Source organism: Crinia signifera, chromosome 2, assembly GCF_055691185.1.
Source record: "Crinia signifera chromosome 2, ASM5569118v1, whole genome shotgun sequence".
Taxonomy (NCBI): domain Eukaryota; kingdom Metazoa; phylum Chordata; class Amphibia; order Anura; family Myobatrachidae; genus Crinia; species Crinia signifera.
The window spans coordinates 403,665,565-403,684,410 of record NC_139218.1 but is presented as its reverse complement, the minus strand read 5'-3'; the positions used below and the strand labels follow the sequence as shown (position 1 = coordinate 403,684,410).

Here is an 18,846-nt window from a genome sequence, read left to right as displayed (position 1 = left end):
ATACAAGAAAGCAGCTAATAAATCATGTATCCCCCAGCTAACACAGTTATGTAAAAAGCTAATAACTGTGGCTCTGTGGCATAAATTAAAGACTGTGATAAAAAGCTGTACAAATAAACAGCAGGAATTGGATGTCTCATAATTCTTTTACACACGGTCCAACTAGTAGATAACACGACATTTATATGTGACAGTACACGCTGCTCTACTACCCTTGAAAAAAATAAAAAAATCAATTGAAAAATCATTCATGCATAAGAAATCACAGTAATACAGAATATTAGAAACGCATGGAATTTTAATACAAAAACCTAAAGGAAGGCTAGTTAGCCTAAGTGACATGAGTCACAAATAAAAGACACTTTCTATTGCTACAAACATAGAAAAGTAACCAATATCTCTGAGAAGAGAATCAGAGGAAAGAGTGAGATTTAATAGGATGAGAGATTCAGAAAGTGAGAGATTTTGTGGGAAATCTCCTGGTTTTTTTTTTAAAGCGGCAATCATTTACACTGCAAAACCAGTTTGATTTTGCAGTATAAATGATTGCCGCTTTAAGAAAAAAAACAGGAGATTTCCCACAAAATCTCTCACTTTCTGAATCTCTCATCCTATTAAATCTCACCCAAAATATCCACACAGGGCACCAGAGAGCACATACAGGGAAAAGTAAACCCTGCAAATATAGGACAGAGTTGAGCAGTGGTCATTTTTGTTTGAAATCTCAATTCTGCTCTTTATTTCCTTCTAATATATTTTAATATTTCACCAATTTTATTGAAAAACTATTAAAGGTTAAATTTTATGTTCCATTTATTGACTTTCAGTGCACCTACATTATACTTCCTTTTCTTGCTTATGTAAAGCTACATTACTTGTCAGCGGCAGGCAGCATCCGACCAGCGGCTCACAGGGGAAGGAGGCTGCTTCTCCAGCGGACGGGGCTGCAGCTCAATAGGGAGGGAGGCTGTGGCACCAGTGGTTGCCTGCTGCAAGGCTCTACGCGCACTCATGGGCAATGAGTTTAAAACTCCCCCTTGCCCTCGTGGCAATGAGCATGAAACCCCTGGCAAGGAGCATGTAGCCCACAGGCACCTGGCAACCTGCATGTAAGCAAGAAAACCTGTCATTGAGCAAGAAGTCTCTGGCACCAATCATGTAAATAACTCCTAGCAATGAGCATGTAGGTAAGCCGTAGTTATGTGGCATAATATGTTATAAGCACTATGATGTGAAGGCTGCCGACATATGACACACAGATGGTACACCAGCCAGTTCTACATTAAGCTGCGTACCCACGGTAAGATATAGTGCACAATCTAGCACACTATCTAGCCAGTTTCGAATAGCATGCTAGATAGTGCACTATATCTTACCGTGTGTATGCACTATCCGACGTACGATGCGCGCTCCCGCAGGTCGTATGGGAGGGAGCTGATCGGGTGAACATGCAACCCAATTCTGTCTAGAAAGCATAAGATAGTATAGTGTAGTATAGCTGTGACGTCAGATCGTTTGCTATATCTTATGCACATCGTACCTTATTTTAAGCACAAATCTTATGCTTTTTAACCACCAGTACTTTTCTGGGGAATTGTATATGATATCTTACGGAACATAAATCGTACCGTGGGTATGCACCTTAACTGTCACCTGATGAAGGCAGCACAGTCTGGGATTTGGGCCATGTAATGTACTCACCTGTAGATGGCAGCCTTGTGCAGGAAGAAGATAACTGATAACAGGGACTGAGGACACTGCTGCCGACATATGACACACAGATGGTACACCAGCCAGTGCTACATTACTGTCACCTGATGTAGGCAGCACAGGCTGGGATTTGGGCCATGTAATGTACTCACCTGTAGATGGCAGCATTGTGCAGGAAGAAGATAACTGATAACAGGGACTGAGGACACTGCTAACATCTGACACACAGACGTTACACCAGCCAGTGCTACATTACTGTCACCTGATGTAGGCAGCACAGGCTGGGATTTGGGCCATGTAATGTACTCACCTGTAGATGGCAGCCTTGTGCAGGAAGCAGATAACTGATAACAGTTACTGAGGACACTGCTGACATCTGACACACAGACGTTACACCAGCCAGTGCTACATTACTGTCACCTGATGAAGGCAGCACAGTCTGGGATTTGGGCCATGTAATATACTCACCTGTAGATGGTAGCATTGTGCAGGAAGCAGATAACTGATAGCAGGGACTGAGGACACTGCTGACATCTGACACAAAGACGTTACACCAGCCAGTGCTACATTACTGTCCCCTGATGAAGGCAGCACAGTCTGGGATTTGGGCCATGTAATATACTCACCTGTAGATGGCAGCATTGTGCAGGAAGCAGATAACTGATAGCAGGGACTGAGGACACTGCTGACATCTGACACACAGACGTTACACCAGCCAGTGCTACATTACTGTCACCTGATGTAGGCAGCACAGTCTGGGATTTGGGCCATGTAATATACTCACCTGTAGATGGCAGCCTTGTGCAGGAAGCAGATAACTGATAACAGTTACTGAGGACACTGCTGACATCTGACACACAGACGTTACACCAGCCAGTGCTACATTACGGTCACCTGATGTAGGCAGCACAGGCTGGGATTTGGGCCATGTAATATACTCACCTGTAGATGGCAGCATTGTGCAGGAAGCAGATAACTGATAACAGGGACTGAGGACACCGAAACCCACATCTGACACACAGACATTACACCGGCCAGTGCTACATTACTGTCCCCTGATGAAGGCAGCACAGTCTGGGATTTGTAGAATAATATTTATTAAGCTTTCACAAGGTGCGCATGATTAATTTAGATATATATATAAAAAATACATTTCTCTCCTCCTGCTTAATGACAGAAGGCAGCCTGGGGTGAGGAGCAGATCCTCGGAGATATAATACGTTACAGTGATATTACATATTTATACATTGGCAGAGCATTGCTATATAGAGGTGTGGCAGCAAGGTACACTATAAGGGGGTAATTAGTACAGTACACTGCCCTAGGCACAAGGCAAAGCACCAACCACAGTACAGAGTATGTGAGACTAGCAGAGCACATATGCAGCATACAGGGGTATGATCACACCTCCCCCAGTCCACTATACAGCACCGCTATTTGGAGACTGTCCCGCTGTAACTTCTGCGGATGGGAGGCAGTTGGGGAGTCCTGGGAGATTATCGCTGCTCTGCTCTACAGAGCAGCCAGTGATTGTTGAAGAGATGTCTGCATCTATTTGGTGCAGACAGGGCAAAGAGGGCAACGGGAGCTTGCCTGTTACTACTAGTGCACTGGGCACACCCCGAAAAATTATGTATAATGGGGTCATGCCACTAGACCCTACTACCTTTAGTCAGTATATGTTCCTGTGGAAGCCACCTCCCTCTCACATGTACGGTATATGATCCATTGGCAGCCACCTCCCTGTCACACATACGGTATATGATCCTGTGGCAGCCACCTCCCTCTCACACATACGGTATATGATCCTGTGGCAGCCACCTCCCTGTCACACATACGGTATATAATCCTGTGGCAGCCACCTCCCTCTCACATATGCAGGGCTATTTTTCAGCAGGCTCCAGCAGGAACTGAGGCCCTTATTCTAGTTCACTCTGACAAAATCTTTCTTAGATGGACAAAACCATGTGCACTGCAGGTTGGGCAAATGTAACATGTGCAGAGAGAGTTATATTTGGATAAGTTATTTTGTTTCTGTGCAGGGTAAATACTGGCTGCTTTATTTTTACACTGCAATATAGATCTCACTTTGAAGTAAAACCCCACCCAAATCTAATTCTCTCTGCACAAGTAACATCTGCCCCACCTGCAGTGCACATGGTTTTGTCCATCTAAGAAGGATTTTGTCAGAAAGAGTGAACTAGAATAAGGGCCACAGTTCCTGCTGGAACCTGCTGAAAAATAGCCCTGTATATACGGTATATGTTCCTGTGGCAGCCACCTCCCTCTAACACATACGGTATATGATACTGTGGCAGCCCCCTCCCTGTCACACATACGGTATATGATCCTGTGGCAGCCACCTCCCTCTCACACATACGGTATATGTTCCTGTGGCAGCCACCTCCCTCTCACATGTATGTTATATGATCCTGTGGCAGCCACCTCCCTCTCACATGTATGTTATATGATCCTGTGGCAGCCACCTCCCTCTCACACATACGGCATATGTTCCTGTGGCAGCCCCCTCCTTCTCACATGTATGTTATATGATCCTGTGGCAGCCACCTCCCTCTCACACATACGGTATATGTTCCTGTGGCAGCCCCCTCCCTGTCACACATACGGTATATGTTCCTGTGGCAGCCCCCTCCCTGTCACACATATGGTATATGTTCCTGTGGCAGCCCCCTCCCTGTCACACATACGGTATATGTTCCTGTGGCAGCCACCTCCCTCTAACACATACGGTGTATGTTCCTGTGGCAGCCACCTCCCTCTCACACATACGGTATATGTTCCTGTGGCAGCCCCCTCCCTCTCACACATACGGTATATGTTCCTGTGGCAGCCCCCTCCCTGTCACACATACGGTATATGTTCCTGTGGCAGCCACCTCCCTCTCACACATACGGTATATGTTCCTGTGGCAGCCACCTCCCTCTCACATGTATGTTATATGATCCTGTGGCAGCCACCTCCCTCTCACACATACGGTATATGTTCCTGTGGCAGCCCCCTCCTTCTCACATGTATGTTATATGATCCTGTGGCAGCCGCCTCCCTCTCACACATACGGTATATGTTCCTGTGGCAGCCCCCTCCCTGTCACACATACGGTATATGTTCCTGTGGCAGCCACCTCCCTCTCACACATACGGTATATGTTCCTGTGGCAGCCCCCTCCCTGTCACACATACGGTATATGTTCCTGTGGCAGCCCCCTCCCTCTAACACATACGGTATATGTTCCTGTGGCATCCCCCTCCCTCTAACACATATGGTATATGTTCCTGTGGCAGCCCCCTCCCTCTAACACATACGGTATATGATACTGTGGCAGCCACCTCCCTCTAACACATACGGTATATGTTCCTGTGGCAGCCACCTCCCTCTCACACATACGGTATATGATACTGTGGCAGCCCCCTCCCTCTAACACATACAGTATATGTTCCTGTGGCAGCCCCCTCCCTCTAACACATACGGTATATGATACTGTGGCAGCCCCCTCCCTCTAACACATACGGTATATGATACTGTGGCAGCCCCCTCCCTCTCACACATACGGTATATGTTCCTGTGGCAGCCACCTCCCTCTCACACATACGGTATATGATACTGTGGCAGCCCCCTCCCTGTCACACATACGGTATATGTTCCTGTGGCAGCCCCCTCCCTCTAACACATACGGTATATGTTCCTGTGGCAGCCCCCTCCCTGTCACACTTACGGTATATGTTCCTGTGGCAGCCCCCTCCCTCTAACACATACGGTATATGTTCCTGTGGCAGCCACCTCCCTCTCACACATACGGTATATGATACTGTGGCAGCCCCCTCCCTCTAACACATACGGTATATGATACTGTGGCAGCCACCTCCCTCTAACACATACGGTATATGTTCCTGTGGCAGCCACCTCCCTCTCACACATACGGTATATGTTCCTGTGGCAGCCCCCTCCCTGTCACACATACGGTATATGTTCCTGTGGCAGCCACCTCCCTCTCACACATGCGGTATATGTTCCTGTGGCAGCCACCTCCCTCTCACACATACGGTATATGATACTGTGGCAGCCCCCTCCCTCTAACACATACGGTATATGTTCCTGTGGCAGCCCCCTCCCTCTCACACATGCGGTATATGTTCCTGTGGCAGCCACCTCCCTCTCACACATACGGTATATGATCCTGTGGCAGCCACCTCCCTCTCACACATGCGGTATATGTTCCTGTGGCAGCCACCTCCCTCTCACACATACGGTATATGTTCCTGTGGCAGCCACCTCCCTCTCACACATACGGTATATGTTCCTGTGGCAGCCCCCTCCCTCTCACACATGCGGTATATGTTCCTGTGGCAGCCACCTCCCTCTCACACATACGGTATATGATACTGTGGCAGCCCCCTCCCTCTAACACATACGGTATATGTTCCTGTGGCAGCCCCCTCCCTCTAACACATACGGTATATGTTCCTGTGGCAGCCACCTCCCTCTCACACATACGGTATATGATACTGTGGCAGCCCCCTCCCTCTAACACATACGTTATATGATACTGTGGCAGCCACCTCCCTCTAACACATACGGTATATGTTCCTGTGGCAGCCCCCTCCCTCTCACACATGCGGTATATGTTCCTGTGGCAGCCACCTCCCTCTAACACATACGGTATATGATACTGTGGCAGCCCCCTCCCTGTCACACATACGGTATATGATACTGTGGCAGCCCCCTCCCTCTAACACATACGGTATATGATACTGTGGCAGCCACCTCCCTCTAACACATACGGTATATGTTCCTGTGGCAGCCACCTCCCTCTAACACATACGGTATATGTTCCTGTGGCAGCCACCTCCCTCTCACACATACGGTATATGATACTGTGGCAGCCACCTCCCTCTAACACATACGGTATATGTTCCTGTGGCAGCCCCCTCCCTGTCACACATACGGTATATGATACTGTGGCATCCCCCTCCCTGTCACACAAACGGTATATGATACTGTGGCAGCCACCTCCCTCTAACACATACGGTATATGTTCCTGTGGCAGCCCCCTCCCTGTCACACATACGGTATATGATACTGTGGCAGCCCCCTCCCTGTCACACATACGGTATATGATACTGTGGAAGCCCCCTCCCTGTCACACATACGGTATATGTTCCTGTGGCAGCCACCTCCCTCTAACACATACGGTATATGTTCCTGTGGCAGCCCCCTCCCTGTCACACATACGGTATATGATACTGTGGCATCCCCCTCCCTGTCACACATACGGTATATGATCCTGTGGCAGCCACCTCCCTCTCACTCATGCAGTATATGATCCTGTGGCAGCCACCTCCCTGTCACACATACGGTATATGTTCCTGTGGCAGCCACCTCCCTCTCACACATACGGTATATGTTCCTGTGGCAGCCCCCTCCCTGTCACACATACGGTATATGATACTGTGGCATCCCCCTCCCTGTCACACATACGGTATATGATCCTGTGGCAGCCACCTCCCTCTCACTCATGCAGTATATGATCCTGTGGCAGCCACCTCCCTGTCACACATACGGTATATGTTCCTGTGGCAGCCACCTCCCTCTCACACATACGGTATATGTTCCTGTGGCAGCCCCCTCCCTGTCACACATACGGTATATGATACTGTGGCATCCCCCTCCCTGTCACACATACAGTATATGATCCTGTGGCAGCCACCTCCCTGTCACACATACGATATATGATACTGTGGCAGCCACCTCCCTCTCACACATACGGTATATGTTCCTGTGGCAGCCCCCTCCCTGTCACACATACGGTATATGTTCCTGTGGCAGCCCCCTCCCTGTCACACATACGGTATATGATACTGTGGCATCCCCCTCCCTGTCACACATACGGTATATGATACTGTGGCAGCCACCTCCCTCTAACACATACGGTATATGATACTGTGGCAGCCCCCTGATGCTGCAGATGTAATGTTGCTTCTCTCTGACTAATTCTAAATGTGATGATTCCTTCTGTTTCTATGTATTTCATCGTCCATTATGTCATTTTCGTGACTCCATCATGGCTGTGGCCATTTTGTTGAGGAAAGTTCTATACAGATGTCCCCGTTGGCAGCTGCAGAGGCATGTCCCCTCTCTGTCATGGCCCGATATTGCAGTCCCCTCATGATGGTGGCGCTGTCCATGGATCTGGTCAGGTTCTGCGAGACAGAATATTCCTTTATAAAGTGCAAACATGTAACATTAATGTGCTGCAAATCTCCGGCCTCCCCTGTATATGGTACCACGTAATACCACTGCCACATCTCACATTGCTGCCAGTTCTTACAGCGGTACAGGAGGTGATACAGTAAATGGCTCTAGGGTTAGATGAGCAGGAAGTGGCTGCCATAGCATGCTGATACTTATAGTTCCTAAGAACCACTTAATGATATTACACTGTACACCATGCGAGATACTCACATTAGCCAATTATACAAAGCTGTTTGTGAGTGTTACCATACAAACATAATAATCCCTCATATATGTATCCTATTGTACAGTACAGCTTTATATCATGTGGTGTGATTCTCATATATATGTATCCTATTGTACAGTACAGCTTTATATCATGTGGTGTGATTCTCATATACTGTATATGTAACCTATTGTACAGTACAGCTTTATATCATGTGGTGTGATTCTCATATACTGTATACCGTATTTGCCGGCGTATAAGACGACTGGGCGTACAAGACGACCCCCCAACATTTCCACTCTAAATATAGAGTTTGTTATGTCTTACTAATATGTCTATCCCAACTGAAGTGCACCCGGCGTATAAGATGACCCTCCCACTTGGAGGCATGCTTTTCAGGGGAAAAAAGTAGTCTTATACGCCAGCAAAAACAGTATCTATCCTAAGGTACAGTACAGCTTTACATTATGTTGTGTGATTCTCATATATATGTATCCTATTGTACAGTACAGTTTTATATCATGTGGTGTGATTCTCATATATATCTATCCTATTGTACAGTACAGCTTTATATCATGTGGTGTGATTTTAATATATATATGTATCCTACTGTACAGTACAGCTTTATATCACGTGGTGTGAATCTCATATATATATATGTGTATCATATTATACAGTACAGCTTTATATCATGTGGTGTGATTCTCATATATATCTATCCTATTGTACAGTACAGTTTATATCATGTGGTGTGATTCTCATATATATGTATCCTATTGTACAGTACAGTTTATATCATGTGGTGTGAATCTCATATATATATATATATATATATATATATATATATATATATATATATGTATCCTACTGTACAGTACAGCTTTATATCATGTGGTGTGAATCTCATATATATATATATATCCTATTATACAGTACAGCTTTATATCATGTGGTGTGATTCTCATATATATCTATCCTATTGTACAGTACAGCTTTATATCACGTGGTGTGATTCTCATATATATGTATCCTACTGTACAGTACAGCTTTATATCATGTGGTGTGATTCTCATATATATATGTATCCTAATGTACAGTACAGCTTTATATTATGTAGTGTGATTCTCATATATATGTATCCTATTGTACAGTACAGCTTTATATCACGTGGTGTGATTCTCATATATATGTATCCTACTGTACAGTACAGCTTTATATCATGTGGTGTGATTCTCATATATATATATGTATCCTATTGTATATTACAGCTTTATATCATGTGGTGTGATTCTCATATATATCTATCCTATTGTACAGTACAGCTTTATATAATGTGGTGTGATTCTCATATATATGTATCCTATTGTACAGTACAGCTTTATATCATGTGGTGTGATTCTCATATATATCTATCCTATTGTACAGTACAGTTTATATCATGTGGTGTGAATCTCATATATATATATATATATATATATATATATATATATATATATATATATATATGTATCCTACTGTACAGTACAGCTTTATATCATGTGGTGTGAATCTCATATATATATATATATATATATGTATCCTATTATACAGTACAGCTTTATATCATGTGGTGTGATTCTCATATATATCTATCCTATTGTACAGTACAGCTTTATATCATGTGGTGTGATTTTAATATATATATGTATCCTAATGTACAGTACAGCTTTATATTATGTAGTGTGATTCTTATATATATGTATCCTATTGTACAGTACAGCTTTATATCATGTGGTGTGATTCTCATATATTTGTATCCTATTGTACAGTACAGCTTTGTATCATGTGGTGTGAGTCTCATATATATATATATATATATATATCCTATTGTACAGTGCAGCTTTATATCATGTGGTGTGATTCTCATATATATGTAACCTATTGTACAGTACAGCTTTATTTCATGTGGTGTGATTTTAATATATATGTATCCTATTGTACAGTACAGCTTTATATCATGTGGTGTGATTCTCATATATATCTATCATATTGTACAGTACAGCATTATATCCTGTGGTGTGATTCTCATATATATCTATCCTATTGTACAGTACAGCTTTATATCATGTGGTGTGATTCTCATATATATGTAACCTATTGTACAGTACAGCTTTATATCATATGGTGTGATTTTCATATATATGTAACCTATTGTACATTACAGCTTTATATCATGTGGTGTGATTCTCATATATGTATCCTTTTGTACAGTACAGCTTCATATCATGTGGTGTAATTCTCACATATATCTATCCTATTGTACAGTACAGCTTTATATCATGTGGTGTGATTCTCATATATATGTATCATATTGTACATTACAGCTTTATATCATGTGGTGTGATTCTCATATATATATATATATATATATATGTATCCTATTGTACAGTACAGCTTTATATCATGCAGTGTGATTCCCACATATATGTATCCTATTGTACAGTACAGCATTATATCATGTGGTGTGATTCTCATATATATGTAACCTAGTGTACAGTACAGCTTTATATCATATGGTGTGATTCTCATATATATGTATCCTATTGTACAGTACAGTTTATAACGTGGTGTGATTCTCATATATATGTAACCTATTGTACAGTACAGCATTATATCATGTGGTGTGATTCTCATATATATGTATCCTATTGTACAGTACAGCATTATATCCTCTGGTGTGATTCTCATATATATCCATCCTATTGTACAGTACAGCTTTATATCATGTGGTGTGATTCTCATATATATGTATCCTATTGTACAGTACAGCATTATATCCTGTGGTGTGATTCTCATATATATCCATCCTATTGTACAGTACAGCTTTATATCATGTGGTGTGATTCTCATATATATGTAACCTATTGTACAGTACAGCATTATATCATGTGGTGTGATTCTCATATATATGTATCCTATTGTACAGTACAGCATTATATCCTCTGGTGTGATTCTCATATATATCCATCCTATTGTACAGTACAGCTTTATATCATGTGGTGTGATTCTCATATATATGTATCCTATTGTACAGTACAGCATTATATCCTGTGGTGTGATTCTCATATATATCCATCCTATTGTACAGTACAGCTTTATATCATGTGGTGTGATTCTCATATATATGTAACCTATTGTACAGTACAGCTTTATATCATGTGGTGTTATTCTCATATATATGTATTCTATTGTACAGTACAGCTTTATATCATGTGGTGTAATTCTCATATATATGTATCCTATTGTACAGTACAGCATTATATCCTGTGGTGTGATTCTCATATATATGTAACCTATTGTACAGTACAGCTTTATTTCATGTGGTGTGATTATCATATATACTGTATGTATCCTATTGTACATTACAGCTTTGTATCATGTGGTGTGATTCTCATATATATATCTATCGTATTGTACAGTTCATCTTTATATTATGTGGTGTGATTCTCATATATATGTATCCTATTGTACAGTACAGCTTTATATCATGTGGTGTGCCATATGCACTGCAGGGGGGCAGATGTACCATGTGCAGAGAGAATCAGATTTGGGTGAGTTATTTTGTTTCTGTGCAGGGTAAATAGTGGCTGCTTTATTTTTACACTGCAATATAGATCTCACACTCTCCTTACACTACGTATTATACACCCCGCCTGTCTCTCCTTACACTATGTATTATACACCCGCCTGTCTCTCCTTACACTATATATTATACACCCGCCCGTCTCTCCTTACACTACATATTATACACCCGCCCGTCTCTCCTTACACTACGTATTATACACCCGCCTGTGTCTCTTTACACTATATATTATACACCCGCCTGTCTCTCCTTACACTACATATTATACACCCGCCCGTCTCTCCTTACACTACGTATTATACACCCGCCTGTCTCTCCTTACACTACGTATTATACACCCGCCCGTCTCTCCTTACACTACGTATTATACACCCGCCCGTCTCTCCTTACACTACGTATTATACACCCGCCCGTCTCTCCTTACACTACGTATTATACACCCGCCCATCTCTCCTTACACTACGTATTATACACCCGCCCATCTCTCCTTACACTACGTATTATACACCCGCCCGTCTCTCCTTACACTACGTATTATACACCCGCCCGTCTCTCCTAACACTACATATTATACACCCGCCCGTCTCTCCTTACACTACGTATTATACACCCGCCCGTCTCTCCTTACACTACATATTATACACCCGCCCATCTCTCTTTACACTATGTATTATACACCCGCCCATCTCTCCTTACACTACGTATTATACACCCGCCCGTCTCTCCTTACACTACGTATTATACACCCGCCCGTCTCTCCTTACACTACGTATTATACACCCGCCTGTGTCTCCTTACACTATATATTATACACCCGCCTGTCTCTCCTTACACTACATATTATACACCCGCCCGTCTCTCCTTACACTACGTATTATACACCCGCCTGTCTCTCCTTACACTACGTATTATACACCCGCCCTTCTCTCCTTACACTACGTATTATACACCCGCCCGTCTCTCCTTACACTACGTATTATACACCCGCCCGTCTCTCCTTACACTACGTATTATACACCCGCCCGTCTCTCCTTACACTACGTATTATACACCCGCCCATCTCTCCTTACACTACGTATTATACACCTGCCCATCTCTCCTTACACTACGTATTATACACCCGCCCATCTCTCCTTACACTACGTATTATACACCCGCCCGTCTCTCCTAACACTACGTATTATACACCCGCCCGTCTCTCCTTACACTACATATTATACACCCGCCCGTCTCTCCTTACACTACATATTATACACCCGCCCGTCTCTCCTTACACTACATATTATACACCCGCCCGTCTCTCCTTACACTACGTATTATACACCCGCCCATCTCTCCTTACACTACGTATTATACACCTGCCCCTCTCTCCTTACACTACGTATTATACACCTGCCCCTCTCTCCTTACACTACGTATTATACACCCGCCCGTCTCTCCTTACACTACGTATTATACACCCGCCTGTCTCTCCTTACACTACGTATTATACACCCGCCCGTCTCTCCTTACACTACGTATTATACACCCGCCCGTCTCTCCTTACACTACGTATTATGCGAAAAAAGGGGAAAAGGGGAAATGGGATAAGGCCAAGGGCACTGGGCTAATTTGATTATTGGTTAGAAGGTTTTCTCCAATCAACACAGTAAATAAATAAATAACGTTATACAGTTGTGGAGGTGCTCCCAGGGAGTAGGATAAATGCAATAGAAAAAAGGTGATATCCAAGAGAGGATATCGAAAAAGTCTCCCGGGTGGGGCACAGCCTTCTTTAATAATGTAGTATCAGTTAAGATTAAACTTTATTTATGCTAAAATGATCCAGTAAGTGGATCAAAAATAACAGACATGAGACAAAGACATACAGATAACATATATAAATATTTTCAATGAGAAAAGTAGTGAAATATAATGTTTGTAAACGTCTGAAAATAGAAGCTGGAAGGCCTCTGTGTTTTAAATATAGGGGTAAATTTCAATGTATTCCCAAATTTTTCAGACAAAAAACACACACGCCTTCAATGACCAGAAGAGGTCTTCACGTAGATAAATATCAATAAATAATTATATCAGAAAAAGTGCTCCCTGTCAAACAACACAATATTTCCTGTATTAGTCAAAAATAAAGGGTATGGCTATTAGTAGGCACTATTCGGTCATAGTACAATGTTAGGACGATAGGTTTAGAATAGAAATGAAGTATCTGAGCTGTTAGTACTCGCAAAGTGGCTGCTGCCTGTGCATATGGCGGGTGACAGATAAGTGCACAGTTGAGCGGACCCTGCGAGCGTCACAGGTACAAGATTTTAGGAAAAGAGGGTTTCTGCTGTTTCCAGGGGTGACCAAACTGGCTCTGTTATACAAAGACAGCGCAGAGTCAGATGTTGGGTCCCCAGGGAATGAGAGAACCCTGATTCAAAAGATAACAAGTAAAGAGAGCACATTCACTTTAATCCTTGGTCTATGCTGCTATCCACTGTGTACGTGAATAAACGTAGTGAACAGTGGATGAGCGATACACCCTGGTGATGAAGTGCAGAAGGAAGTGTAGATAGCACTATGGTATTTGGGGTCCACTGGCTTGTGACAATACCGTGCAAAGGTGGTAGTCTCAGAAGAAAATAGAAGGTCAAAATAACAATACCTATTATGAGGATAAGTTGCCTAGATTTTATAATACCCTAGAGAGAGGCAGGGTGGTAGTCTCAACACAGGGTAGAGGCTGAGAAACAATATCTATCGTCCAATCTTATAGGGATAACTTGCCTAGGTTCAATAATCCCCTAAAGAGAGATGGAGCTGGTATCTAGTACTATGATGTATACTATAAAGTATATATATATAAATCCCAATTCTGACAGGAGAAAAACATCAAACAGGATTTCACCTATAGGATGGAGGATCAGGTTTTAGTAATGCAATTAGTAATCACCAATTATTTAGGATGTTTGCATATCCTTATACTTTGTAAGGTAGATAAAATCACATTAGCCCTCCATAACTTTAGATAGCAATGAATATACAATAGTGTTACAGCAATATCAGTGCCCTTGAGGGCTGTTTGAACTCACGGACACCACCTCCAAGGTGTGTTGCTCGGGAGATCGTCCTGAATCCCACAGTGTGTGTGCTCTGGTGCAGCGACGGCTAGTCACTATGTTGGCGATAGCGGAGGTCCGCAGTCAGAGTCTGTGGACTGGCTTGTAGATAGGGAGAGGTGACCTGTGCGCTGGAAGATATATTTGCCGGCTATGCGGTGTTCAGCAAGCCGGCGATGTCTTCTAAACCTAAGCGGGTCCAGTCCATAAAATCACACACAGGTTGTTCTGTTCCTGGGTAAAATTCAATTCGTTAGGTGGAATATCTAACACTCGCAGCAAGATGCTGCCGGCAAAAGAGAAAACCTGTCTGTTAAGAGGATAGGTGCAGTCGGTCTCAGACCGCTGTGCGCTGGAGGATGTAGTGACCGGCTGTGTGATATTAACAAGCCAGCTGTGGCTCTTGAAGCCTCGATGGGTCCAGTCCGTGGGCTCACAGAGAGGTAATGCCGTTCATAGATAGGAAGCAGTAAATGGGTGATACGTCTGTAGTTAGCAGCCGGGTGCTGCCTGCAGTGACAAATCCTGTCAGTTAAGGGATAGCTGTAGCGGGTCTCAGACCATGGTAGCCGGTTGTAAATTGTGGGAATGCTTCTGAGAGTCCGCTATGCATGCGTTCCATAGGCTGACAGGCTAGCAGGATAGTTGTGCCGTTTGAGTAGTGGAGCACAGTTAAGAAGACGTGAGGCGTGCAGGGTCCCGCTTGTGCACAGCGGAGACCTGACATCCGAGACGTACGTTTCACTTAGAAGCTTTCTCAATCGGAGTACAGGTGTGCTCTGCCGCTCATTATTTGAATGATATTTGACCAATCCCTAATGGGGGCAGGTAGAGTGGGAGGGATTATGTAATGATTGACATATGATACGCAATGGGACTGACAACGTGTTAAAGGATAAAATAAAGGAATGAAGAGGTGGAAAGACTCATAAAATAAAATGAAATGGGAGATATCACAGCAATGATATAAACTATTATTTTTATTGTTATTATTATTATTATTGGAAATCTGTGGTCCAGAACAATAAAAATAAGTTAATATTACTTATAATTATGTATGATTAGATATGTGATTAAGAAACTTAAGAAATAATGTAATTGCTCTGAAGGAGATAAAAGAAGTAGGAATGAAAAAATATCTAAGAAGGATACAGTTATGAAAAAGAGGGGATAATGAGAAAAAGGGGAGAGATAATATTATGAAGCAAATTATTTTAAAATAGATAATGAAGGTAGTAACTGAAATGAAACTATAATATGGGATTACTGATCCAGAAAGACTCCATAATTTATAAATTCATTTAAACCCATGGGGGTCACTGAGTTGAGTCTGAACGTCCAGTTACTTTCTTTTTTCAGCAATTCCCTGGTGACGTCACCACCTCGGATGCCCAGATGGAGTTGTTCTAATCCAAAAGCCTTCAAATTTTTGGGGGATCCTCCATGATATTTATGGAAGTGGCGTGCCACTGAAGTTAGCTTTTTGAATTTTTTGAGATCAGAGGCCGCATTGCGAATGTTGCCCACATGTTCAAGTACTCTCTGTTTAAAGGGGCGTGTGGTCATGCCCACGTACCTCAGGCTACATTGGCATTCCAGGCAGTAAACTAAGTTCTTGGTCTCGCAGTTAAAGTAACCAGAGATTTGGATCTGTTTGTTGGACCTATCCATCACCTGTGATCTCCTATCCAGGAAGTCACAGGCCTTACAGTGGCCACAAGGGTAGGTACCAGTGGCCTTTGAAGGTGTGGATTTTCTTGTTTTCGAAAAATGACTTTGTACGAGTGTGTCGCGGAGATTCGGTGCTCTACGCCAACTACAATCCGGTCGTTCTCCTAGCGCTTCTCTAAGGGTGTTATCATTTCGGAGAATGGGCCAATGTTTGGAGAGAATATTTTGAAGTTCCCTCCATTCATTGCAAAAATTGCTGATGAAACGTATCGGCTGTTGGAGTGTCTTGGTCCTGTTCTGTGGAAAGATTAGAGTTTGTCTGTCCAGCATACGGGCATGGTGTCTGGCATTTTTAATGCATCTCTTACTGTACCCCCTATTGAGCAAGCGATTAGTCAATTCTTGACTCATACTGTCATAAGTCTGAATGTCAGTGCAATTCCTGCGAAGTCGCAGGAATTCTCCCTTCGGTAGATTTTTAATAGTGGGAGGGAAGTGGGAGCTCTGATGATGGAGCAGACTGTTGGTAGAAGTCTGTTTTCTGTACAGTTCGGTCTTGAGTGCTCCATCCTCATCCTTATACAGAGTGAGATCCAGAAAAGTCGCTTTCTGTTGGCTATATTCATAGGTAAGTTTGATGTTAAGGGTGTTTGTATTGAGTATATCAATAAAAGCTCTTAAATCATCCAAACCACCATGCCAAAGCATGAGGATGTCGTCAATGTATCTATACCAGCCTATAATGAGGTCGGTATAGATATCATTGGCATCACAGAAAACACACTCCCTTTCCCAAGACCCGAGGAACAAATTGGCATATGTGGGCGCACAGGCCGCGCCCATCGCCGTTCCCCGGGTCTGAAGGAAAAATGAGTCATTGAAGGTGAAATAGTTCTTGCCAAGAACAAAGCCAAGAAGGTCCAACAAAAAAGTGTGGAAGTCATCCTGGCCCTCTGTTTCCAAGAAGGTTTGTACTGCACGTAGCCCGTCCTGGTGTCGGATACTAGTGTATAAGGACTCGACGTCCATGGTGACAATGTAGTCTTCTGCAGCCAGAAAAACTCCATCAATTTTCCGAAGTACGTCAGCTGTATCCTGGAGGTATGACGGTAAGCTGTAGACATGATGTCTGAGATATTTATCAATAAATTTACTGGCAGGTTCCAGGAGGCCACCAATGCCCGAGACTATAGGTCTCCCCGGAGGTTTGGTAAGGTGTTTGTGTACCTTGGGCAGAAGGTAAAAGGTGGGTACTTTGGGGTGGTGGATCTGCAGAAAGGTAGTTTCTTTGTCCGTGATGGTGCCCAGTTGATTGTATTGGCGTAAGATTCTATTATATATTTCAAGGAAATCATTGGTGGGGTTGCAGAATAGCCTCTTATAGCAGGTTTTGTCCAGGAGTTGTTTATTGGCCTCTTCAAGATATAACTCCATAGGCCAGATGACGATATTACCGCCCTTATCCGAGGGCTTCAGGATAACATCCTCCCATCCATTGATCTCCTTTAGGGCTATCCTTTCATCACGGTTAAGATTGTCTTTCATTATTGGACAATGCAAATTTTTGGATTTCTCCAAATTATCCATATCCCTTCCCACCATGTCCATGAAGACTTTGACGTTTGGACTAATATTGTCCTGAGGCATGAAGTTGGATTTCTTTTTGCATAGGTCTTGTCGTCTGGTCTTCGGGGGACAGGTGGTGGAACTACCTGATGCCATTTCCTGTAGTGTCTCAATAGCTTCCAGTTCCTCAGTTGACAGTGTCGTCTCTGTTGATTCTGTAGTGATTGTGTCAATAGGATTGTTATACAGTTTGTGCAGTAAAAGTTTCCTTCCAAACATCTTAAGGTCTTTTTCCCATTGAAATCGATTGAAAGAATTTATGGGAGAGAAAGATAGTCCCTTTGCAAGTAGGGATTTATGAGCATCGTTTAGATGATGTTCTGAAAGGTTGATAATTCTCAGACTATCTTCGGCCGAATTTATGGGCGTTGAAAGCGTGGCGATTGGCGAGATGGCATCTCTGTTCTCCACTGACGTGGGTCCCGTCCTCTTCTTCTTCCCCCTCCGCGTTCGTTTGTAGGTTTTCGATATCTGCCTCTGGTTGTCCCAGGGCCTATCTCTAAAAAAGACATTGCGTTTCTGATGGATACATTCTGTGTATCCTCTATATCGGACATTTCAGCCTCTGAGGAGCTGTATTGTGAATTATAGGTTTTTTCTTTAGTTCTGTCCGTACGTCTCCATTTAAAGATCTGACCCGT

General features: G+C 43.2%; 1 protein-coding gene across 1 annotated transcript in view; it reads right to left on the bottom strand.

The window, feature by feature from the left end:
* Window positions 1–7,563: 7,563 nt before the first annotated feature.
* The window catches only part of LOC146058637 (transient receptor potential cation channel subfamily M member 2-like), a 262,847-nt gene continuing 251,564 nt past the window's right edge, over window positions 7,564–18,846 (bottom strand). The window contains exon 26 of the mRNA XM_083170910.1: window positions 7,564–7,928. Within this exon, the coding sequence (XP_083027036.1) occupies window positions 7,771–7,928 (158 nt within the window). The 3' untranslated portion in view covers window positions 7,564–7,770. The remainder of the gene's footprint in view (window positions 7,929–18,846) is intronic.